Source organism: Neophocaena asiaeorientalis, unplaced genomic scaffold (assembly GCF_003031525.2).
Source record: "Neophocaena asiaeorientalis asiaeorientalis breed wild unplaced genomic scaffold, Neophocaena_asiaeorientalis_V1.1 scaffold418, whole genome shotgun sequence".
Classification (NCBI taxonomy): Eukaryota; Metazoa; Chordata; class Mammalia; order Artiodactyla; family Phocoenidae; genus Neophocaena; species Neophocaena asiaeorientalis.
In genome coordinates, this window is record NW_020175731.1 from 337,964 (window position 1) to 362,481 (window position 24,518).

Below are 24,518 nucleotides of genomic sequence, written 5' to 3' on the forward strand. Positions count from 1 at the left end.
CTTTGCCACATAATATAACAACACTACTATTAAAAGCTAACATCTGTTGAGCTTTTGGTATGTGGCAGATTCTGTACTAAACATTTTCCCTGAATTTTTTCACTTAATCACCAACCCAGTGTGGTACATACTATTATTCCCCCTATTTTGCCGATGAGGAAACTGAGGCCAGAGAACTTAACCAGACTAGGTGAGCAGCAGAGCTCACAACAGGTACTGTGTTTCCAAATCTCAAAGGCTGTGAGTCCATTCATGATGATCAGGTCTAAATCAAAAGGAGATCCATCCTAATTCATGAACTGCAAGCACCTTAGCCAAACACCATGAGCCTTCATGTCACGAAACCACATCCTCATGAAGCCTGACCCAGGTTACAAGGCTCACCTTCCCCACGCTCTAACCTGGGGATTGCAAGAGCTCTGAGATTGCTGAATGAACAGTGCTTCTCTGCAGGCAACTGAGCTACCTGGTGCCCGGCGCCCTTACTCTGAGAGGGATCAAAGATGGCCTGGGCGGGGGGTAATAAATAACTGCCAACTAATATTCAAAGTCTCTGGTTCTGGAATGGAACCTGGTCTGCTCTGGATTTCCCCTCTCCCCGCCCTCCCCACCCTCTGTCATCCAAGGACTCTATTTTTCCACCCGCTAAACTTTCCCTTGGGCTCTCTGAAGCCAACCTTTCCGCTTTCCTTCCCTTCCCCACCCCTACAAAAAGCAGGTGGCTGCAGGCCTGGGAATACTTAAGGTCTCTACTCCCTGCACCGTGGATGCCACCATTAGGTGACAGGCTTTACGTGAACATAAATCATAACTGGGTGTTGGGCAGCATGGGCCGTCACTTCTGTGGCAGCTGGACCACTCCAGCCTCGCAGATGGCTTCTAAAGGCATCAGGAAAAGTTGTCCTGGCCCCCTCCCCTCCTCTAGACACTAGTTTTTTAGCAACCAAGTAAAAAGGCCTCTTAGTTCCACTGCGGCTGGGATAGACACCTTGTGACCTCCTGTCAAATGCTATTTAGTGAGTTTCTTTAGCTAGAGTCAGTACTCATCCGCTCCAGCCTGTCAGAGATTAACACAGAAAAACAGATAAACAGGAGGAGCCCATGTCACCCCCTCTGAATGGCTAGGCAACTCAAGCAGGACACATCGGCTACCCCCACCTCCACCAGCCCTGTTCTCAGCGCTGTGGGCAACCTAGAAATCGGCAAGGGTGGGAGATGTGTGGACCTGCCCACAGGAGGAGAGGTGGCAAACTGGTGTGAAAGAAAAGAGCCATTCCCAGAGGGTGAAGAACAGCAGTCTACAAGGGGTCCGTGAGCTCTTTTCAGCACCTCAGTGAACCAGCCCAAATCATACAATAACCCATGAGAATGCTTCCCAGGCTTAGGCAAACACCAAGTTTCTTTGCTTTGGGCTGCAGTTAACTGTATTAGCTGATTATATCAGAATAATGACTGGCTATGGTCAGCAGTGACAAACATAGTTTAACTGGTTCTTGTAGTGGAAAAATAATCAACACCCAAGACATGAAGTTGTGATTTTCCAAACATGAAATCCATTGAAGGAAAATTAATAAAAATAGTCCGTCGTGTTGAAAAGGCTGTGAACTGCTGATTAAGTGGAAAGAGTACTTGGTTAGGAATTCGACATAGGGTGCGAGGCTTGGTTTTGTTAGGGCTGTACTGTGATAAACCCGGGGGTGGCAGGGGAGGCAGGGGCTGCAGAGGCTGGCTATGGAAGAAAATCAAAGAGAAGCATATGGAGGAGAACCCCAACAGCAGGGAATCAGAAAACCAATGTGGGGAAGTTACAAAAGGAGTAGCACCTTCTCAAATCCAAAGAGTCCTAGCTCTTAGTCTATACTAATTTGGACACAGATTTGGAGGTAGACTAAGCAAATGTAGGTTCTGGTTCATCTGTTTCTTAGTGGTGTGATCTTGGGCGAGTGATTTCACCTCTCTGGCCTCACCAGGCAGCTGGGGTGGGCAGTCTCCACCTGGTAGGATTACTGATATGCCAAAAAGGAGATTTTTCTTTGGGAGGGTGGTGGCGTATTATGTCCAGAAGGTGGGGCTGGACTTATCAAGTAATGCAGAGAACATAGCAGATGCCTCCTCTCTTAGGAGGGTTAGGTGCATCCCTCTGGGTAGTACACAGCCCTTAGGTCAAGCCAAGAATAACCCCCTCTGGGAATTTCCCAAGCAGGTCTGAAGAATTGTGTTTGCCTAAAGGTGGTGTTTTTCGACATGTTTAAAATTTGGTCAAGGTGTGATTATTCTGCACCAGTGCCAGGAAGTGGGCAGGGAAAAGGGACCAAGTGAGATGCGGAGAGTAAGAAGTTAACAAGGGGTATTCAAAATTGAGGGGAGGGCATGGAAGGCCCAGAGAGAGAATGGGAACAGCTGGAGCTAGAAGGGCCAGTGATGATGACAAAGGTAGGCAGGGGCCAGACTGGCCATTGTTGGAGCCATTTTATGACACTTTATCCCAAGAGTCCACTGAAAGATTTTAATCACAACAGTGACATTCTCTCTTAAACTGGCCCTTCTAGCTCCCATCAAGATGAGACTCCAGCATCTTTTCTTGGCCAGGACCCACCCTGCCCTCTCCACTGTCCATCTCCATCCTATGGCCATCCCACCACTCTCATCCAAGCGCCATCCAAATTGAGTGACAAGGAGAGAAGGGGGACAAAGGGATGAGTCCCCTTGCTGCCACCATGAGCCTGGCCAGGCCTATTCAACTAGGGGACATCTTTGAGCTAGCAAATAAGACCCTGTGCACGGCACAGATGTCTTCAAAACACGAACCTGGGTTCATGTCAAATCCTGAAGTCAAGCAGCTTAGTGTAATGAAAGGCCCATTGCTTCGTATTAGAGCAAAGTAAAAATAAAACCATCTGCAACTGAATTAATACAAAACTGCAACAAGTCAAAGGCCATGGCTTTCCTGGCACGTAAGTAAGCCCCATTCTCCCTACAAAAATACTCCCATCAACTTGGTCTAAGTAGCCTTAATATTGCTCCCTGTCAAAGGGAAAAAGGAACAAGCAAAAAGGGAAAAAAAACTCAGAAAGTCAATAAAATTCATAAATTGTTTTCCCAGTTGAAAGAAGCATGAAAGTATCTCCAGCACAGGGCTGTAGTAGTTCCTCCATCTCTGCATGTTGCATATCTGAAAAGAACTGTGTTACACAGCCATTCTGGATGGCAAATTGTCAGGAACTGTTCACACATACTTTATGTCCAATAATTCCAAATTGTATGTTTGCCATAGAGAAATATCCATGCATACGAACAAGAGGATTGTACGATGACTACTTGTTGTAGTGCTCTTTGTGAGGATGAAAAGCTGTTTGAAACCTAAATATCTATCAGTAGGGGAATGGCTAAATAAATATATACCTATACCTATAGGGCTATTATATTATTATAGTAATAAAATAGTATATAACAATATATAATATGATACATAATGTAATGTAATATATAGTATAGTAGTTGATTATATTTTAGAGCCAGGCTGCAGGGGTTTAAATACAGGCTCTGCAGCAACCTTGAACAAGTTACCTAATTTTTCTAAGCCTCAATTTCCTCATCTGTAAAATGGAGACAACAGTAGCATACCTGCCTCATATGACTTTTGAGAGAATTAAATGAGTTAATTCATGTTAATTATTTAGAATGGTGCCTGGCACGTAGTAATCACTCCATAATTAGTTTTTAAAATGTATAACCCTATGGAATTCTATACATTAAAAAAATGTAGTAGATCTATATGTATATTAACTGAGAACAACCTAACACATTGTTCATTGAAAAACAGTAGAATGCTATATTGGTATTCCACTATTTATAGTGTTCTACCACTCATGTTTCCAAGGGAAAAAACTATTATAAATTTTCTATGAGGGGCTTCCCTGGTGGCGCAGTGGTTGAGAGTCCGCCTGCCGCTGCAGGGGACACGGGTTCGTGCCTCAGTCCAGGAGGATCCCACATGCCGCGGAGCAGCTGGGCCCGTGAGCCATGGCCGCTGAGCCTGCGCGTCTAGAGCCTGTGCTCCGCAACGGGAGAGGCCACAACAGTGAGAGGCCCGCGTATCGCAAAAAAAAAAAAAAATTTCTATGAGTACCTATGTATGTAAATGCATAGGGAAGTGACTAGAATTAGAGGAAGTGATCAAAAAGGACTTCATTCACCCTTATCTGATTTTAGATAGATAGATAGATATGGATGATGGGTGGATGGATATCGATGTACACACAGATACATACACACATAGTCATAGAATGTATCCATACTATCCTTGTAATTTTTAAAATGTGGATAAAAATTAAAGGTCCGAGGACGTACAGATTATTATTCCCCTTTTATAAATGAAGAGACTAAAGCTTAAAGATGCCCAGTAACATGCTTAAGTGCATACAGCCAACAAGCCCCAGAGGAAGGATTTAAGCCCAGCTCTGCCCATGCCACAGCCTTTCTACCACCACACACTGCCTCTCCAGGCCACCCAGGAGTTGACTATGACAAAGGCTAGAAGAAAGGGCCTCCTTGTCCATACTGGCTGGAATGGTAAAAGCTAAATGCAATGGAGAATTGTGTTGTTGTTTTTGTTTTTAATTAATGAACCTTTTGGAATGTGCCATTCAGCAGTGGAGCTGAATGGTCCCTGCTGTTCCTGCAAAACAAACAAAAGTCCCTCCACCCAAGCCACTTTTGTGGCCACTTTTCTAGCCTTATCTATCCAGGGACTGTGAAAGGGACACAACTGTGGGAGGGGCACCTTCTCCAGCCAGCCCAGCACCCAGTCTCCTGACTGTCTCTGGTTTTCCTCCCATCATACTAGGAGTCTGCATAGACTGGGCACCTCACCCTGGGAGGCCCCCATTCATCCCCACCCGGAAGGGTAAGAGTATTAAAGGCCAAGATCTCTTGTCCCCATTAGCTTTGCTTTTTCCTGGGCCTCAGTGAGACAAATCGAGTCTTTTTTTTACTTTGTCTTGGTGGTTTTGAGGGTCTCTTCCAGTTCTAATAGCCAAAGAACATTAGAAATTTTCCTTTAATTTTCTGTATTTATACCCTAATATGATGAGGACGATGGTAATTAGTTCTCAGTCCCATAAGATGATGTTTAACTAAAACCTCTGGCCATTTTGGCTGTCTTCATATTTCTAAGGAAAACTCCCCAAATAGATAAGTAAGGCATTCTTCAAATGTTAACTGTCCATTTCATCCTGGTCCTAGGAAGCGTCGTCTGCCTTAGAATATCAAGGGTAATTGAAAGTTGAAAAGTTTTGGAAGAATGGCGTAACTAAGAATGGCTTTAGCCTTACCATACAGTAACTGGGTGACCTTGAGCAAGCACAGTCTCTCTCAGACTCAGTGTTTTCCTTTGAAAAAAATAGGTGTAATACCTACTCTTGAAGATGCTGGGTGGATGAAAGACATGGGATCTGAGAAGTGCTTGAACCTAGTGGGAGTCCGCGAGATGTCCCTTCCCTCCTTCTACAAACAGCAGCTCTCCTCTTTCCAGAGTTACTAAGATGTCGACAGCCTGGGTCCGCTCCCCAAGTGACTGGCTCCTCTCTGAAGTCTGATCCTTTTTATTTTCCTTAAGTCACAAAGCCCAGTGTAAAGTGTAATTGCGTGTTTGTGAGTGAGAGAGAATAGATCAGGCTTCTTTGAAAATGGCTTCTTTGCTAAAACCACAACCTCAGATCTGATACCAAAAGAATCTGCTGGCACTGGTCCCTGTCAAAACAATTCGGAGACATCCAGAGACCATCCTCCAGAGCTGGCAGTGGGCCCCCAAGCTGAGCCTCACTCTCGAATTCCCAACAGGCTCAGGCTCAGGGGGCAGGCCCCCAGCACTCTATCACACAGCCCCATGCTTCTGTGCAAAGGAGAGCTTGGCATTCTGAAGCAAAGTTCTCTCTCTCTACTGCTCCCGCCCCCTGTAGAAACCACACGGACACACAGACGCACGCACGCACGCAGGCACGGGCACACACACCCCAATTTTCAGAAGGCTCTTGGCACTGCCCACCCCTTCCTTAGCTGGACAGAGCTGTGGAGCAGAAAGCAGGCCAAGGCTGCCTTCTTCATTCCTAGTCCCCCCCCTTCCCTCCTCCAGAGTCAAGGTATTGTCAAGAGTTTCAGGGGCAACGACTGGTGGGGAGGGGGCTGCAGACATCGTAGCTGCTGCCAAGTCCTTTTCTTTCTGTCACAGTATGTTTTATAAGCCCGCATGTAGTTTATTCTTCTAAACACTTCGCTAGGGTGCAGGGCCTGGAGTTGCCATAGCAACACCTTTTAACTCCTCCTCATCCAGAAGGCAATGCCAATCCCCAGGGCTTTGGGGGAGAAAGGCAAAAAGAGACACCTGTGGATGAGGAGAAAGGAGAGGGAAGGCCATAGGGGATTCCTTAGAGAGGGCCTTCACCCAGCAACATGGCACCCGGCCACGAAGAGAAAAGAGCCAGGAAGGTCCTGGAAGAGGAAGCTGGTGGGCTGGCATAAGCATTTTTCATGGACTACAGTATTGATTGGTGGGGTCGTAGGGGTCAAGGGGAATGGAAACGTCTACACATTTCCTTCAGGGAGAGAACAGGCCGGCATCAACCCAGACAGACTGGAAACCAGAAGGGCTGTGAGCTAGGAATACTGGGAGCCACCTACTGGACACCAGCAGGGGACTGTAAGGCAGCAGAGGTCAACAAGCCGGTAGCCCACATCCACACCTCCCATTTTTAAAAGCATTATCTCATCCCTGCCACTAGTGCAGTGCACCGAACTGAGGCAGAACAGTTTTGGATCGGTGCCAGCAGTATCGAAGTTTTTTTGTTTCTTTTTTATTTTTGCTACCATAATGTTCTTGTCTTTGGGTACTTCCTGGTAACTTTGCTTTTCTCTGGGCAGTCTACTGAGGAGGGGGATGTGGGAGGATTTCTTAAATAAATCCAGAGAAATTACAAGAAACTTTCCGTATTAGCCCAGACACACAGCAGGAAACCTAAGCAGTGAACGGAGTCAGGCAGTGGCCCCCCTGGAAGCGGTCCCCTTGCTCCTGTTTCCTCTCTTCCCTGGTGAACTTCCAGGGTGGAAACCCAAAAGCCAAGAGCAAGGGGGAGGCATGAGGTCTCCCTCTCCCCACACACCAACATCCAAGGGAACACACCCAAGCCATTGTCAAGCGGGGACGACGCCCTGACTCCAGCTGGCTCTGGGCCCCAACTATGTGCTCTTCCCTGAGCAAGACCAGAGCCCGCTGCCACCACCAGCAGTTCCCAGCGTTACTCAGGCGGGAGTGACACCCACGGGGTGAGGGCTGTCAGAGGAGGAGAAAGAAAAGCTTCCAGGCCTCAGGCAGCCCCAGAGAATCCTTCCAGGCAATCCACAAACCCAGGGGCCAGTCAGGTTCCCCAGGGAGAGGGAAAGGTGCACAACACAGGCCCCAGGAAACCGCTAACACGAGTGACCCCGGGCCACACAAATGCCCGTGCCTGCTGACTGGACTGACCTGCTCAGCACAGCTACCTCCCTTGCTTCTCCTAGGCCTGCCAGGCCCACCAGCGGTGCCTCTCCCCGCCAGGCCCCTGCCTCCCCGCCCTCCTCCCCTGCAAGCACATTTGTGGAGGCCCACACCAGGACCCAGTGGAAAATTTCTTTCCCCTTTATGACTGTCCTTAAAACACACACGCTCCATTCTTCACCTCTGAATCTGCACAGGCAGAGGGTGGTTAGACTGTGTCTTACCGCACTCCCCAGCCCATGTACACACACACACACACACACACACACACACACACACACACACACACACACACACACACACACACACACACACACACAGCAAGGGCCACTGGACTTGCATGCCTTATGAGCTGGAAAGGAGACGAGAGATGTTTTCCAGCTGCTACTCCACCTCTAGCCAACCATGCACAAGTGTCCCGAACACTCCCAAACAAGTTCTCCCAAGGGCACACTCTCAAGGCCGTTGATATGGTTCTACTTATTACTGAGTCTCTAATCAAGACACTAAGTCCGATTTGGAATAGTCACCATGATGTGACCCTTGGCATCTTTTTTCTTTTGGTGACAAATCTGTTTTCCACTGCTCAGTCTCCCCCTCCCCACACACATTCAAGGAAAAGAAATAGCCTTCCTGTGAATTCTCACAGCTATGTGATAAGTGATCCCTCACACACGCCACCTCCTGCTTGCTATCAACACTCTCAAATACAGTTCCTCCGGGGAGGGTCAACCCCACCGCTTTCTTCTCATTTTTCCCCTTAAATCCACCCAAATTTGGCAGTCCAAGAAGCTCAGTTAGCACTTGCCTAGGGAGTGTGAGGCGGGGTTAGGTCTCAGTGAAAAGAATGAACTTAGTGGGGAGATGGTGAAAACTCAGAAAACTTCAAGTTTCTCTCTCCTGCAACTTTCCCTGCACATGGCTGGCAACTTTCTTTCTTTCTTTTTTTAACTATTCATCATCCCAGCACTTTAGTTGGCATTCCAAGTTTTAGAAACACTCTCCCCACCTTTCTCCCTCAGCCTGTCCTGTGATAGTGAAAAGGGAAAATTTCCAGATGTCAAAAGGACCGGTAAGGACCTCACGCCCTAAAAGAGCATGGCTGCAAGGGGTTCACGCAGCCTCTGTGGGTTTCTCTGCAGGGCATCTCCCCCCTCGGTCATGCCGGAACCCCTGCCCCAGGAACCTGAGTATCCCCACCTCGTCCCAAGCCCAGACAGAGAAAAGGAGCGGGGCTCGCCATGCCACCCGGAGCAGCGCCCAAGTCCGGGCTGCAGCGCGCGAGCTGGCACCGCGGGGGCTCTGGCGGGGACACCGGGAGCGCTTACCGATGTCAGAGTTGCAGAAGGCGTCCTGGGGGTGGCTGGGCGAGCATGTGCACGCCTCGGCGCCCCAGTCCCCTAGACTCCAGCTGCCCAGGAGCACGACGAGCCCGAGCCAGGGAGTCATTGCCGCTGCCGCTGCCGCTGCTGGCCTCTCCAAAGTTGCCTTGCGCGCCGCCGGCGGGGTCGCCGCAGCCTGAGCTCACCCGCCCTCCCTTGCGGGGCAACTTTGGCTTCGGGCGCGCCGCCCTCCGAGTGCCCAGCGGGACGGGATGGGGTGCGGCGAGGCTGCCTCGGCGCTGGCGCACGACTGGGCGGGTGGGCAATCTCTCCGGACGAAGCAGCGGGAGCTGGAGCAGGAGCCCGAGGAGCAGGAGGAGAAGAAGCTGTCCGAGCGTCCGCCCGCTGCCTGCTCTACGCGGTAGCCCGGCGGCAGAGTGATATAGCGCGGGTCCCCCGGGCACCCCCTCTCGGGCGCGCGAGGCCCGCCGTCTCGGACCAATGGCAGAGCCGCATTACCTCATCGGCCCTCCAAAAAAGGGGCGGGGCCGGGGGCGCGGGGCGACGGGGCGGGGCCGCCCGTACCGTTCAGATCCTTATAGGGAATAATGCAGCTGTGGGCACGCGAGTGGGTGGGCTGGACGCGCCTCCGAGACGCACTGGCAGAGGGGCCCTCCGAGCGGCGCCCCCGTGCCCTTCCCGCCTGCACCCTAGCCACACGTCCACCCCGCCCTCTGGACGCCTCTGACCCAAACCGGAATCAACTACCACCAACCCCTTGGCAGGTCAGAGGTGACCCTGTCCCGGAGGCCTCGACTGCGCCTGGTGGAAAGGATAGGCAAAGGCTAACTCTACCTTCTCTGGAGAGAGCAGGGTCAGAAGGGAAAGAAGCAGGTTGATGACCATCCCCCATACACTCCCACCCCTTGTCGCCGCCTCCCCTGACTTTCCTGTCCACGAGGAAGCCATCTGCCTTTTGGAGCTGGCTGTAATAAAAAGTTGTTTCCTGGGCTCAGGCAGAGTAAATTGTGAAGTCATTCAACAAACACTGTTCTGGATGCTGGGATGAGCAAAACAAACTCTTTGCTCCCTTGGAACTTGAAGGCAATACATCAGTAAATACATGAGTACATACGGTGATTTTCTAAGGTAATAGTGCCATGAAGAAAACGAAACAGAGTAATGGGTTAGAAATGACTGGGGAGGGTGCTGCTGTCTATGGGATAGTAAGGAAATGTCTGTCTGAGGAGGTGACATCCTGGCTGAGATGTGAACAAGAAGCCTCAGCCATGTGTCAGTCTGGAAGGAGAGAACAGCAAGTGCAAAGTCCCTGAGCCTATTTGAAAAACAATAAGTAGAAAGGGCGGGCGGAAATGGTAACTCCACCTAGGGCAGACAGGTCTCCATCCTTCAGCAAGGAACTTGAGGGTGAACTGATCCAAAACTGGGATAAAACCAGATCCTGGAGAACTATCCAGGATCTGAGACTATGAGCTATAATAGATAACTGCTAATAACTAATACTGTGACTATTCTTATTATTCAGTAACATCTTGATTCTGCCTTATATTTTCCGTATCTCACCTCATTACATCTCACAGTAATCCTTTTAGATAGGGAAAACACCAAGTATTATACACACTTTCCAGATGAGGAAACTGGCACAAAAAAGTGACATTATTTGGCAACCAGCCAGGAACTCAGTTCACTCACTCCCACCTTAAGAGAGGCTTTTGTTTTCTTGGACTTTAGCAGCAGTTTGCTTTAACTGTGCAAATGCCCTTTTGCAGCTGGAGCCTTCTATCATTCTATTCTTGGGTCGCTCTCACTTTCGCTCCCAACCCATCCCATTTGGAAAGAGACTTAAATGATTTGGCAATAGAAATGCTAGAAGTTTGGGACAAAATAAGGACTAGGAAATACTGCTCAGAAATGCAAGTTCAACCTCTTTCTCAGAAACTCCTCTGTTTACACCTCAGAAAAGTGACATTGGAATGGGAGAATCAGAAAATTTCACTGGAAATGGTATTTCCAAGAATATTTTTTAAGCTCCTTTTTTCTTCTTAAAAATTTTAGCTATAAGGAAGGGAATCTAGTTTCCACATTTTTCTGTCTTGTCCCCTTCCCAACTTTTAAGACCCTTCCCACCTTAACTAACTATAGCTCGACCTAGAGAGAGCTTTCCTTCTCTCGGTGTTTACTTTAGAACTTTGCGCCTTGTTTCGTGGGATCTAGTTGTACTATTTCCCCAACCACACTAGAAAGACTTGGGGGCCTGAGATATTTGGCCACACTGCTTTTTAGCCCTCAGAGTGCAAAATTGGGTCCCTGGAGACATGGATATGGGTGTGGCCAGCAACCCATTGAGTCTTGAGCAGTGGATGCTCTGTATGCCACTCCAAGGATCCAGGTTGAATGAGGGCATACTTGGTCGGATTTTAGAGTTTCGTTTATCCCTGCACGGTGCCAGTCATGTGGAAGGTTTTATAAGCCTTTCCAGACCAAATCCACTTTGGATAAGCATCTTACGTGTAGAGGTCCTCTCTTCTCTCTTTTCTTCTCACTTTAATGTTTTGTCAAAATTACCAGTAGTTTTTCCAAGGGAAGGCTTGCCGAGAATATGAGTATCAGAAATAACTTTTGCTGAACTTCAAGCAGCAGGTTCTGTATAGAAAACATCTGAAGCTTTTGATTATGGCAGCTCCTTAATTATGTAAGTGTGAGAGCAAACAGATTGTTTTCCAAGCTGAAAGGTAATAAAATTGCCTTTTGGTTTATTTCCTCTCTCTCCCTATCCTAAGCTGGGCCAGTGTCTTTGGAGTTCAGCTTCCCTTTCGGTTGGGAAATTCTCCCTAATGTCTAACCTGAGGGGACTTCCTTTGCCCATCCATGTGAGGTCAGCTCAGTCCTCACGTTGAGGAAAAGAGAAAGCAAGCTTCGTGAATCCTTGTAGAGGGGAGCCTTACTGCTGGGGTCAGGCCCTCCAGCAAGCAGACCTCACAGCCATCAATCTGGATGTCATGGTGTCCATGGACCTATAATATGTAAGAATTGCTTTTTCAAGGCCACTTCAGAAGCTAGATGGAGTGGGCCTGGGGCTAATGGTAAGAATGAAGATATCGGCTCCCCACTTTCTCTTGACAGCTAAGGACAATGATAGATTTATAAACCCCAGAAGAACTGAAGAAATTTCTAAATCTGTCTTGTCCACCCTCCTTCCTTTCGAGTTCCAGGATGCTAGAATCTATGGAAGTCTCTTATATTAGAGGTCCTGAAAAATGACCTCAAAGACTACCCATCCTCATTTTATAGTTGGGGAAAATAAGGTTCAGCCAGGGGAAGGAATTTGCCCAGAGTCTCACGGTTAGCTTGTGGCAGAGCCAAGATTTTGCTGCGGCTGCCTGATTCCTTACCTGGGCTCTCTCCCACCCACTCATGGGCCTCAGTCCCCCCCAGCTGCAGCACGTGACCTAACGTTTATACTCTTCTGCAGCCACTCGCAGTCCTGAATCTGCATTTCAGATCTATAGATGAGTTTCGGAGTCCCTTTGCACAGTGCCCAAGAAGTAGAGAATTCTGCCTGCACTGACTAAATCGTTCTCTGTTATGATAATAATCACCTCTGAGCCAGTCATAATGAATACAGCTCTGTACTCCTCAGAGGTTTATCTCTTTTGTGTTTACTTTTCCCTTTCTAAATTATCTAATACCTTGTGAAAACATTTCAAACATATTGCTGCAAAGAGACACATGAAAATTTTCTTTCTGGGGGACAAAAAGAGACTGGGGTGAAAAAAAAAAAAAAGCAGAAGACCTGAGATTTGTTCCAAAGGTTGCTGCAGAGCAGTTGTGTGTGTGGGCAAGTCACCTCACCTGTCTAGACTCAGTTTTCCTGTTTGTTGGATGAAAGATGTAACTCAGTGACCTCCAAGATCCCCCCTGGCTGGAAAGTCTCAGAATCCATGGAAAAGTCTCAAGCGCAAGGTGAATGTCTCTGAAGGGAAGATAGATCTTGCCATTTAAACAGGTTTGAGACAAATCAAACCTGACCAAGACTGAAGCATGTCCATCAATCTGTCAATCAACAATGAGTTTCTATTCTGCTTTCTGCTCTCTCCTCCAAGACTCAGGCTGAAAACAAAGATTGTGATGGCAAAGGCATAGGAGAGATTGAGGGTCTTGTCCCTGATAGAGCCCCACTGTAATTACTCGTTTATCTGTCTTTTTGCCTCTTGGGTCATAAGCACTAAAAGGTCAGGAAATATGCCTTTTGTTATCTCCATACCTTATTTCCAAAATTCATTGAACTTCTCTACTGCCTTAAGACCACAGCTTAAATGTCACCTCCTCCAGAAAGCCTTCTACGATTCCCATCCCCAGTCTTTGTCAACCCCCTTCCATGTTATCCTGTGCTTCTTTCTTTCACACCACTTGTCTGATTATAAAGTGATTGTTTACCTTCCTGGATTGTAAGCCCTTTGAAGACAGTGTTAGTGATAAAGATCGAGTGTTGGTAACAAAGAAGTCAATAAGTATCGGTTGAATGAATGGAATTGATTCGGCCCCACTGGCCCCTTTCCAGTATTCAGATAGGCAGGTGGTAGCTCCTTGGAGAGCTCACAGAGCCCTATCCCTCTGGCCAGTGCTAGGGGGCACTGCAAGCCAGAGAACACCCATTCCCTCAGCCTGCATCCTCAGCCAGTCTCACTGAGAAGGTGGGAGAAGAACAATTCCATGCTAGTCAGTGGGGTGTGGGTGCCTTTGAGTGGGTGAAGCTAACCCCTCCCATCTGCAGTGGCCACAAAGCTCTCAGTCAGCATCCCGTCTGGGTCCTCAGCTGCCCAGCTTCTCCACCCCCAGGCTGGCCACATGTCAACCCAAGGGGAGCTGTGCTCTCAGGAAGCTACATACTTGTGAATCATGGGTTTGTGGGGATTGGGGAGATCTGGGAACACAACAGAGGATGCCACGGTCCTACCCTTCCAGGGCAGAGCTGGCCTCTGGAAATTAAACCTGGTGAAGGTACTGACAAGATGTGAGACATTTCTGCTGCTGTGTAGGGAAACACCTCTTTTCTTTCCCGCCCCTTCTCTTCCAGACCCCAGCCTCAGTGGCTTTCCCCAAACCCACAGTCCATCTGAAAGTCATTACATTCAAAATTGCCTTTTCCAAGCAACAGACAGCCCTGGTCCACACATCACCATGAGCCCTGGCCAGACCCTCAGCAGGGTTGCTGCCCAGCACTGGGGAATTATGGACCTAAGGTGGTAGGTACTTCAGGTTCTCTCTGTGTCTGGCACCAGCAGGGAGTAAACACCTTTCCTCACTTCCATCTGGAGCCAATTTCATGGCAGTAAAATTGCAGAGCGTCTCTTGCCCCAGCTCTCCCCCAGCCCTGCCAAGGAGTGAAGACCCCTTAGTGTGAGTCTCTGGCTGAATTCACCTGAATCCTGGGGTTTTCGCATTTCTTTCCACAGAGAATTACTCCCAGAGATTTTAAGCCAGAAAACACATGTGCACAGTGGAGACATTTTGTGCCCCACTTTCTGGGGTGGTGGGAGATGGGAAACAGAGCTAATATTCCAGCACTTGCTCTTTTTTTTTTTAAAGTGACTGTGTGCTCAGTTGGTCGATTATTTCTGTGAAGGGTAATATGCAGTAGAGGCAGAACTTCTCCTCCTCGACCCTGTCTTAATGTCTTCCTTATGCCCATGGAGTTCGTGTTTTTTTTTCCTTTAAAAATGAGTAGCTCCTTTGTGGTTTCTTTGAAGGTTGCATGCTCAGCTTTGCACAGAAGACACACATGAGCGTCTCTGCCTGGTGCTGTGTGGCTTTGGAGGGAATGGGGTAGACAGACAGACATAGGGTTGCTCTGCTGTCAGACTGGGCTGCAAATCCTGCTTCTGCCAAGGTGCTTGAGCTCTCTTCGCTTGAACCTGCTGGAATTGAAATTGACTTATCCTGTGCAATGGGGATGTCCAGAGAGCAGGTGATGCTGTCGATCACATCCTTCTCTAAACTCGGCTGCTGAGACTCCAGTCTCTCTGGGTTTTTGCTTTCTGCCTCCAACGGTACCTTCTCAGTCTTCTTGGCAGGCTCTTTAGGCTCTTCCTGCCACTAAAATGTAGGTGTTTCCAAATTTTCGGTCCTTGGCTCCCTTCTCATCCCTTCCCTTCCTTTCCTTTTCCTTCCTTCCCCTTCCCTTCCCTCCTAGCCTCCACACTCTCCCTGGCTAATCCCACCCTCTCCCCTGGATCCACCTACCACTCTGCTCTGTGCCCTAGAATGGACACTGTAAGCAGCAGTATCCCTCTGAGCTCTTGTCTAGATCCAGCTTCCCCCCGGACAGTTTCACCTGGAGGGCCCATGGCCTCTTCAGTCCCTAAGGGTCCAAACTCATTGTCTTTTCCTCTCAGCTCTCTCTGGTGTTACCCATCCCCTCCACTGGCACCATCATTCACCAAGTCCAGTAGAATCTCACTCCGCACACCTCTTCTAACCATCCCTTTCTCCCTGTTCCCACCATGTCTGCCTTGGATCAGGCCCAGGTAGTCTTTCCCGACGATTTCAATAGGCACATAATTGCTCACTCTGTCCAGAGTCTTTCTGTATCAAATTCAACTTTTGCACTGCTGCTGGTGTAAAGTTTTTCAAATATAAGTCTGAAATCATGCTGTCCTTTGCTTAAAAATGATTCATTTGTTCTCCATGGCTTTCTGAACAGTCTTAAACTCCAAAGCAAAGCATACAAGGCTCTCTGTGATCTGACTCTTCTCAGGGCCCCACAGAGGGGGGCCATTCGAGCAGCATACAGTGGGGTTGCTACCGCTGTAGTCACACAACAGCATGTCCTGTCCTTGCTTATCTCTTCCAACCTATGCCCTCGTTCCCATCTTCCAACCTTTTAGGTTCTGGCTATCAGTTTCCTGCCTCTGAGGCTTGTTCACACTGCACTTTTTGCCTGGAATCCACCTTCCATCTTTATGTCCCTGACCCTCATCTCTCAGGATCTTTATCTTTCCGGATTCAACTTGAATCAGCTCATGGATGTTTTCCTGACCCTCTCTCTGCCTCAGCGGAGCTGACGACTCCCCCGAGGTCTCTCTTTCCTCACTCCCCTCCCACCCACACAGTATCCCCCAGATTTACACGGTGCCTCCCACACTCTGTTGCCCCTAGTGGTTAATACGTCTTTCTCTCCCTTAGACAGCAAGCAAATACAGGGGCGTTTTCAGTCTCTAGCTCAGCGTCTGCACGTCGTAGGCACTTACCAAATACTGAGAGAATAAACTAACCAATGAATGGCAGAGAAAATAGGGGGAGGGACAGTCAGTGTATTAGCTTCACAAATTCACCATAATAGAGTTTCTGGAATCCAGCTTCTTGGGTCCAGAAAGTCAACTATAGATTCAGCTCCCAGAATTAATCAGTCCCAGGGACACTGAGATTCAAAAGAGACCAGCAAATTCCATTGTCTTTGGTTCCAATGAGAGATTTAATTGTCATGTCATGTCATGTCAACACAACCCTCATAGTTTTTCTGATAATCATAGGGAGCTTTGTATGAAGCTAGTTTCTCATCAGAAAGTTGCTTTGGTGTGTATGGAGTCTGAACACAGGGAATGAGGTCACAAGTTTATTTCAGCTGAGATACTGTGGAATTCTCCTTCTTGCTGAGGAGAGTCCTTGGCCAAGGGCATGACAATGCCCACACCTGCTGGCAAGAGTCCCTCTCCCTGGTCAGTGACAAGACCAGACACATATTGCTGACTTTAACCCCTTTGGTCTTTCTATTCTTCTGCTCCAAACTTGCCACTCCTCCCTTCTTTTGCCCAGACTTTTTCTGCACCAGGAATATCATGATCCGTTTGGTTTCTATGTTTTAGATTACAGTCACCTTCCAATAATGACCCTCAGGTCAACAAGTCTGGGTTTTGGGTTTTGAACTCTCCCCTTACTGTGTCTTGATTTACTACCACAGATGGCTAAGCGCATGCATGGTGTGTGAATTTATAGCTTCAGTGTTCAGAAGACAGAAAGCCTTCTTTCCATTGCTCCACTGGCAGTCTCTATTTGCATCACAACTTGCATGTCACACTGTGTTCATCAGCTCTGGAGAGAAAGTACAGGGTTCCCTCCTTCCTGCCCTCCTTCCTTCCAATTTCCTTAGACATTGACTGGTTGTCCACTAGTACACAATAAGCACTGAGGGTCTAACAGAGAACAAGGCACAGACCTACCCTCAAGGAGTTCCCAGTCTAGTGGGAGAGAAAGATGTGAAAACAATAGTGGGTGGTGTGAACTATAACAGGAGGGTCAAGTGTGCCATGAGATGTTGGGCCACCCTACCAGGAAATGGGGAGGTATTTGGAAACCCATATTATGGTGAGATAGAGAGCCAGAGGTGGGAGAGAACTGTGGGTCATCAAATCCAACCCCCTCATTTTACCGATATAGGAAAAGGTCCAGAGATGTGGGCTTCTTTATGGTCACACAGGATTACTGGCAAAGGCGAGACAAGAAATTAGACCCCTTAGTATCTCATCATCTTCCCATCACTCCAGACTCCTCTAATTCAGTGCTGTGCCCATGAGAATTAGATTAGTATTAGATTAGAATTAGATGAGATTAATTCATAAATAATTATTTTCCTGTCCTCTAACATTCATCAACCTTGGGATGATAAGCTGAAAAGATTTCTAAGACAAGAGAAAGGAAAGGGAACTTGCATTAGTGGAGTACCTGCTATGTACAGGCACTTTCAATACAGTGTTTGCTCCAATCCTCACAACCCTAAAAAGGAGATATTATTTTATGTCCATTTTACAGCCAAGAAAACAGAGGCTCAAAAATTAAATTTCTTACAAGGAAGGAGTGGCAGAGCTGTGATTCAGACCTAAGGTCTCTTTCCAAACCAGCAGTCCTTCTGGAGACCGCAAAGTCACTGTACCCATAGGTTCATGAAGTGCTGGTGACTTCCTCTTCATCTTTTGGGTTCCCATTGAGTACTCAGAGCTCTTGATCACTGTATGATGCAACCAAGCAGAAGGAGACCTGGTACCTCCACAAGGAGGGCCAGTGAGGGAGCTTTTATTAGCAGGCAAGTGAAATGCATCATCTCTTGTTTGACCTGATTTGCAGTGGAGAAAAGGCAGGAGAAATCATAGGGCAGGCAATATTTGGGGGTAAGGTTAGGTCCTTCATTACTCTGAATGTGAACAGATGCCACCAGAAAATTACATTTGTATGACCAGAAAAGGGCCCAGAATCTAGAGACAAACTGATGGAATAGTGATCAGTATTTTTTAACAGCTTTTGAATATGGCTTCATTTCCTCCTGAAATTTTAAGCATACGATTGAGGAAATATACCAAGTTTTTGTCTCAGTTCTGCCACACACAATAGCTGAGTGACCATGAGTAAATCAATAAACCCCCTTTCTTTAAATGTAAAACCAGGGGTTTAGATTTTATGATCTCTCAAAACTTCCCAATGGAATATTCTGGAAGGCAGACTGACAAGGGGGTTAGGGACCAAGGCTTGTGATGTCAATAAACCTGAGTTTTGATCCTTCTTCGCTTTTTCACTGTGACATTGAACAAGTTCCTTAACCTCTCTGAGCCTCAGATATCTAATGGAAGAGAAATTCATAGTATCTTCATGAGGATCAAACAAGGTATAGTGAATAAGGCACTGGTACAGTCCTGACACATAGTAAATTCTCGCTGAGAACCTGTATGGACCAGAGTGTGGCCCTACAGCTACAGAAAAGAATGAGACCCCTGCCATCAAGTAGCCTGTTGTCTATCAATCTGTGTTTATGAAGGAAGAGCATATTCCCATATCCTATCCCCTTTGACCATGTACATAATACCCAAAGAAGGGATGGGGGGAAGGAGGCAGCAAAGGAAACCAAAACTTGATAGTAATAGCTAATTCTTACAGAGTGCCTATTGAGTGCAGGGTGTTCTTCTAGGCAGTTTGTGTATATTAATTCATACTAATCTTTATAATGAAAGCTGTGAGGTAGATGAGATTATTCTCACCATCCCTTTTTTCTTCAGGTATAGAAACAAAGGTACAGAGAGATTATGTAACTTGCTCAGGATTACATGGGCAGGATGCTGCAGTGCTGGGATTTAAATCCAGAGCAGTCTGGCCCAAGAGTCCATGCTCTTAACCACCCTTCCAGCCTGCCTCTTCAGGGTGAAGGTGAACACGCAGAAAATAGCAAGGATACAAGGGGCCAATGCCCAATGTCTGTCGCTGGGTGGGTCTTCCTTCCCAGAATGCCTTGCACCCATCAATCAAGGTGTGTAGGAACATGAATCAGCTATGGTCTCTATCAGAAGGACACTTAGTAGGGCAGAGAGTACATCAGCAGGCCCTACTGAAGAATAATCTTCATGGGGTCAAGGTGATTTCCGCCTTGGGATGAGCACAGAAGCTAGAATCAGAACACTTATTCAAGTCCCATCTCCTCCATCTACTGAGTTTCTCTCTAAACTTATATTTACTCTCCATAAAGTGAGGACAAACATTTAATTAACAGAGGTAGTTTTAAGGATCAAATAATAAATAACTAACATTGACTGAGGATTTATTATGTACCAGGTCCTGTTTTTGTACTTTACAGGTACAAATGTATTTAATTCTCAAAACTCTAAGATGTAGGGGCTGTTATTATCATACCCGTTTTATAGAAAAGAAAGTTGAGGCATAGAGAGGTTCAGTAATTTGGTCAAGATCACACAGTTAATAAGTCATGGAACCAGAATTGGAAGTTCAGCGTCCAGTTCTGTGCTCCTTACCACCTCTCTGCACTCCAGTGATGGGTTGAAAACATTTTGCAAACACTAAATGTCATTGTTGTTTATTCTCTTACTTCCATGTCTTAAGTCTTTGTTCATGCTGTTCCCTTGGCCTGTAGTGCCTTTCCTTCTCTTACCTGACTACCTCTTACTTGTCTAGAGGGGTGAAAAGTGAGGTTCTGGAGCCCCCAGTGGTGTGTTGGAGCTGCCTCACCCTGGCTTATGAGAGCTGATGGTTAAATTTTCTGGAATTTTCCCAGTCAGCCAGTAAACATGGCTATTATTAAATATGTAATTATATAAACTTACAATCAAATTATATTAAAAACACAGGTAATGAATACTTAAAACTCATCACTTCATTATTTTATTATGTTATACTCTAATCTATGCTCTTGAGGTTATTTCCAGCTATTAAATCTGTATGGCAGAAATAGTCTTCCCAACTCTGCATTCTGTGACATCACACTGGTAACTTAAAATTGGCCATGATGGGAGTATTTATACCATAGTAATTGGCAGGTGCTACAAACCAGGCTTTTTGTCCTGGAGAGCTATTTGTTAAGTATTTACCAGCACACCACTGCCATTTATTAACTGTGTGATCTTGGACAAGTAACCTTTCTGTACCTCAGTTTTCTCATCTGTAAAATAGGGAGAGCATTAGTGCCTACTTCACAGAGTTGTGAGGAATAAACATCATGCACGGGAAGGACTTAGCAGAACTCCTGGTACAGAGTCAGCCATCAGTGAGTGGCCACTGTCAATATTATTATTAAGGCAATCGTATTATTATCATTAGTCATCATCTCATACAAGCAGCCTCTCCTTCCACCCAAGCTGGGTTCCACCATCAGAGATTATCTGTGACTTGATATTCATCACAGTGCACTGGGATTGTCATTTTCTGTGTCATTTTCCCTCTTTAGGAGGCGAGCTAGTTGACAAAATCTAATTGAGTTTTCTGAGCACTTAGCCCAATGCCTGACACACAGTAGGTCCTCAACAAACTGTTAGATTAGATTGTTAGTGAGGAAAGTGTTTCGAAGCTACTGAAAAACCAGAATTAGGGAACTTGGAGGTTTCTCTAATCACATTACAAACTTTTAAGAAATTCTTCTCCACACCCAAGCACTGCTGGAATACTGTGTTTAGGGTTCATGTCTTGGGAGTACCTTATAATGTGGTCATTTTGGAATTTCAGGAACTAAAAGCCCCCTGACTTGGTGCCCAGACAGACCCACCACACACTGAACTCTTTTATAACGAAGTTCTCAGTGTGTATAATATGGAGCCCCTGTGATAGTCTTAGCATGTCAAGAATATGACCAGTAACTTTCCAAACCGCTTGAAGGTAGCTGGAACTGCCTCTGCCTCAAGTATTTAGAGAAAAAAGATTTTGATGTCACGTCAACAAACTCTTAAAGAGACTGCACATACCTGGAGTGCTTTTCAAGGCCTAAGAGCCAGTGATTGGAGGCTGATTTCAGGGAGAAGGGAGGGGAGAGGCTAAAGGCATGTTGAAAAATCATTTTTTGTCTGTTGTTCCTTTGTATGAACTGGTTGCTGGCTTCTGCAACACCCAGTAATTAAAATGGCTGGAATGCTTTGCATTTTTACAGCATTGTGAAGGCGGCTCAGAGGCCTAGAGCTGGAGCCAGCTGGAGGCCCAGGGATCCTACCCCTTGGCCTGGCAGAGGCGGCTGGCATCTGCCTTAGGTGGTGGTGGCGGGGGGAGTTGGCGGCAGGAGGGAGGGAGGAAGTCAAAGGTCAGCAATAGTTCCCACTGCTCTTCTCCTTCCTTAGTCAGGTGCATCCAGGTGCACCACCTCTAGAAGGAAGGTCCACATGGGCCACCCACCTTCTGGAAGTCTGTAGTGATTAGTGGTGCTGCCTAGGAATGGTAAACAATGATATAGCTCTCCTTTATTAACTATCTACCCTGTGCCAGGTCCTGTACCAATAACGTTATGTATGTTATCTTTTTTCAAGAAAAAATCTCAGACCGTATCACTCTCCTGCTCAAAACTCTCTCTGGATCCCTCATGCGTTTAAAATGAATTCTAAATGCCTCCCGCTTCCATCCCCCACATGATATAGTCCCCGCCAGCACTGTCCTTCCCCCACTCTCCCTTCAGCTCACCATGTTCCCCACCATGCTGGCCTCCTTTCCATGTTTCACCAAGCCCAGTCTGGTTCCTGCTCCAGGACTGCCCCATCTCCTCCCTTGACCTTCCCAGGTCCAGCCATGTCCGGTTCCTTCTTGTGATTCAGCTTCCAGCTCAGATGTCACTTTCTCAGAGACATCTGCCCTGGCTGAAGTAAGACAACCATCCCCAGTCACTTGTGCCTCCCATTGCCCTGTGTTTCAAGTTTATTTCCTTTTCAGTACTTATTGCTGTCTGGAAAAAAAAACTTACTTGTTTATTTTTTATTCATTGTCTTTTCTATCTAAAATAGAAGCTCCTTGAGGTCAGGGCCCTTGTCTATCTTTTCTCTGGTGTATCCACAGCACCTAGATCAATAGTCAATAAATATGTCGAGATAATGAATCTTCACAACAACCCAACAATCTGGACATCCTTGTTCTGATCTGCCAGGTGAGGAAGGGCGGTTAAATAGCTTGCCCAAGGTCACCCCATAGGAAGCGATGTTCCCAGGTCTGTCTGACTACTAAGCCCATGCTTTGGGATGAGTATGCATAACCTTCCCCCATGCACAGCTACTTTAGAAAATAATGGAAAAGATGGTGTCTGCACTTCAAGGGAAGGAGTCAGGACTCAAGGCTAACTATGAGTGCTTTAGTAATGTAACGGTGGTGGTACCAAGAAAGAAGAATGTAAACACATGATGGGAACCCACCACCCTGGTGGTCTAATCCAAGTTCTGCCACGTGTGCTACCTTGGATGAGTTAATTACCCTCTCTGGGCATTTTTTTTAAATGTGCAGAGGCTGTCTGCTTCCACCTCCCCAGGGACAATTATGTGACAGTGTGTGAAGCCCCAGCATTCTAATGACCCTCTCCTGTCCCGAGATGGAGAGGCTGGAATGTTGCATGGATCACTAGGGTGGGAACCACACCATAGGGAAACAATGCTCTCCTGACTATGTGGGTATCTTTGGCAATAAGCAGCTAGATTTAGAAGTTGGCTTATAAAGCCTTTTGGGAGAGCAGACTTAATTAACTTAGTTAAATGAACATCATCACTGCTCCTTTCCGTGCCTATGCATTGCCTCCCTGGTAGAGCCTGGCTGCTCAGCCTGACCCTCTGGCCCCAGAGTCTGTCCCAGCCTCTCACCCCTATCTCTAGGCTTCATCCTAGCCAAGCAGGATCTGTGCCCTTCCTCACCATGATGCGAGCTGTATCTTCTTCCCACCACTGGCTTTTTAAAAAGTGTTTTATTTTGATGTAATTCCTATTTATAGAAAAGTTGAAAGAATAGTTCACAGAATTACCAGATACTTTTTGCCCTAAAGGTTAAAAAGGTTAACATATTACTACATTTTCTCTCTTCCCTCCTTTTCTCTCTCTCTTTCTCTCTCTCTCTCTCTCTCTCTCTCTCTCACACACACACACACACACACACACACACACACACACACACACAACTGAACTGTTTAGGAGTCAGCTGCAGACATGATGCCTCTTTACCCCTAAATATTTCCATGTTTATTTCCCAAACACAGGCCACCATCAGCTTCTGCAGTGTGAAGCAGCTCAGGCCTTGGGGTTTGCATTCCAAACCCCAGCTCTACCTCTTAAATAACCGTGTGCTTTTATGCAGAAGGTTTCACTCCTCTGGACCTCAGCTTCCTCATCTATAAATTGGGGGCACTAAGAACACCTACCTCATAGGGCCAGCGTGAGAATTAAATGAGATACTCCATGCTGAGGGCTTCGCACTGTGCCTGGGATATGAAAAGTGCATAAGTAAGTGGGAGTGTTTTGCTAGAATGCTGTGGTTTTTTCTTCTTTGAAATGGTTTGATTTCTTGGATTTCCCCTTACTCTTCTTTAGGCCAATTCTCGTAGGAAAAAAACAAGACAGGTTCTTTCATTCATTCCCTCCTTATTTATTGAGCACTGATGCCAGGTCTGACCCTTTTCTGAGTACTGAGATAGAGCAGTAAACAAGATAGACATAGTCCCTGTCCTTAGAGTTTATGTTGCATGGTGGAGACAGACAGTAGACATGGAAGCAAATAGATGGGCCATTTCAGTGGGTCATAAGTGCAATGAAGAAGAGAAAACCAAGGGACTCTGGAGCCAGGGAGTGTGCAGGGGCCTCCTTTGATTAGGGTAACCAGACAAGACTTCTCAGATGAGATCAAAGTTCTACTAGATTCTTTCAGTCTTAGAAAATGCCTTCTGGGAACATGTCAGGCACAATTTGATTGCTCAATAAATGTTTTTCTCATGATTGTGTGCACAGTGGGATGCATGAGAGTTTAAACCCTCCCAAAAGAACATAATCACGGGAGCAAGCACTTCTCTACCACTTGCCTGGAGCCATGCACTTTACATATATTATCCTGTCAGCCTTCCTGGACTCCCTGTGAAGTAGATATCATTCTCCTCATTTTATAGATGAGGAGACTGAGGTTCAGAGAGGCAGCTTCATTTGCCCAAGAACAAAGAGAAAGTCAAAGGTTCTCTGACTGCATCTGGCACCAAAAATCCACCTGGAATCACAGTGTCAGCCTCTTACTACTCACAAGGACAAAACGGCAGGTTTTCATTTGAAGAAAGAGTGTTGTGCTAGATGTCAGAGGTGCTTTTCTAACCCCGGCTCTGCTGCTTATGAGCCGTGAGTCTCAGTATAACCCTCCTTGACACTGGATGGTCCCTTGCA

The 24,518-nt window shown here is 46.8% G+C and overlaps 2 protein-coding genes across 3 annotated transcripts in view; one reads left to right on the forward strand and one right to left on the reverse strand.

The window, feature by feature from the left end:
- TIMP3 (TIMP metallopeptidase inhibitor 3) overlaps window positions 1–9,309 on the reverse strand; it is a 56,942-nt gene extending 47,633 nt beyond the window's left edge. Inside the window, exon 1 of the mRNA XM_024732156.1 lies at window positions 8,860–9,309. Coding sequence (XP_024587924.1) covers window positions 8,860–8,980 — 121 coding nt within the window. The 5' untranslated portion in view covers window positions 8,981–9,309. The remainder of the gene's footprint in view (window positions 1–8,859) is intronic.
- The window catches only part of SYN3 (synapsin III), a 409,114-nt gene that overhangs the window by 163,327 nt on the left and 221,269 nt on the right, over window positions 1–24,518 (forward strand). The gene's annotated exons all lie outside the window — the stretch shown is intronic.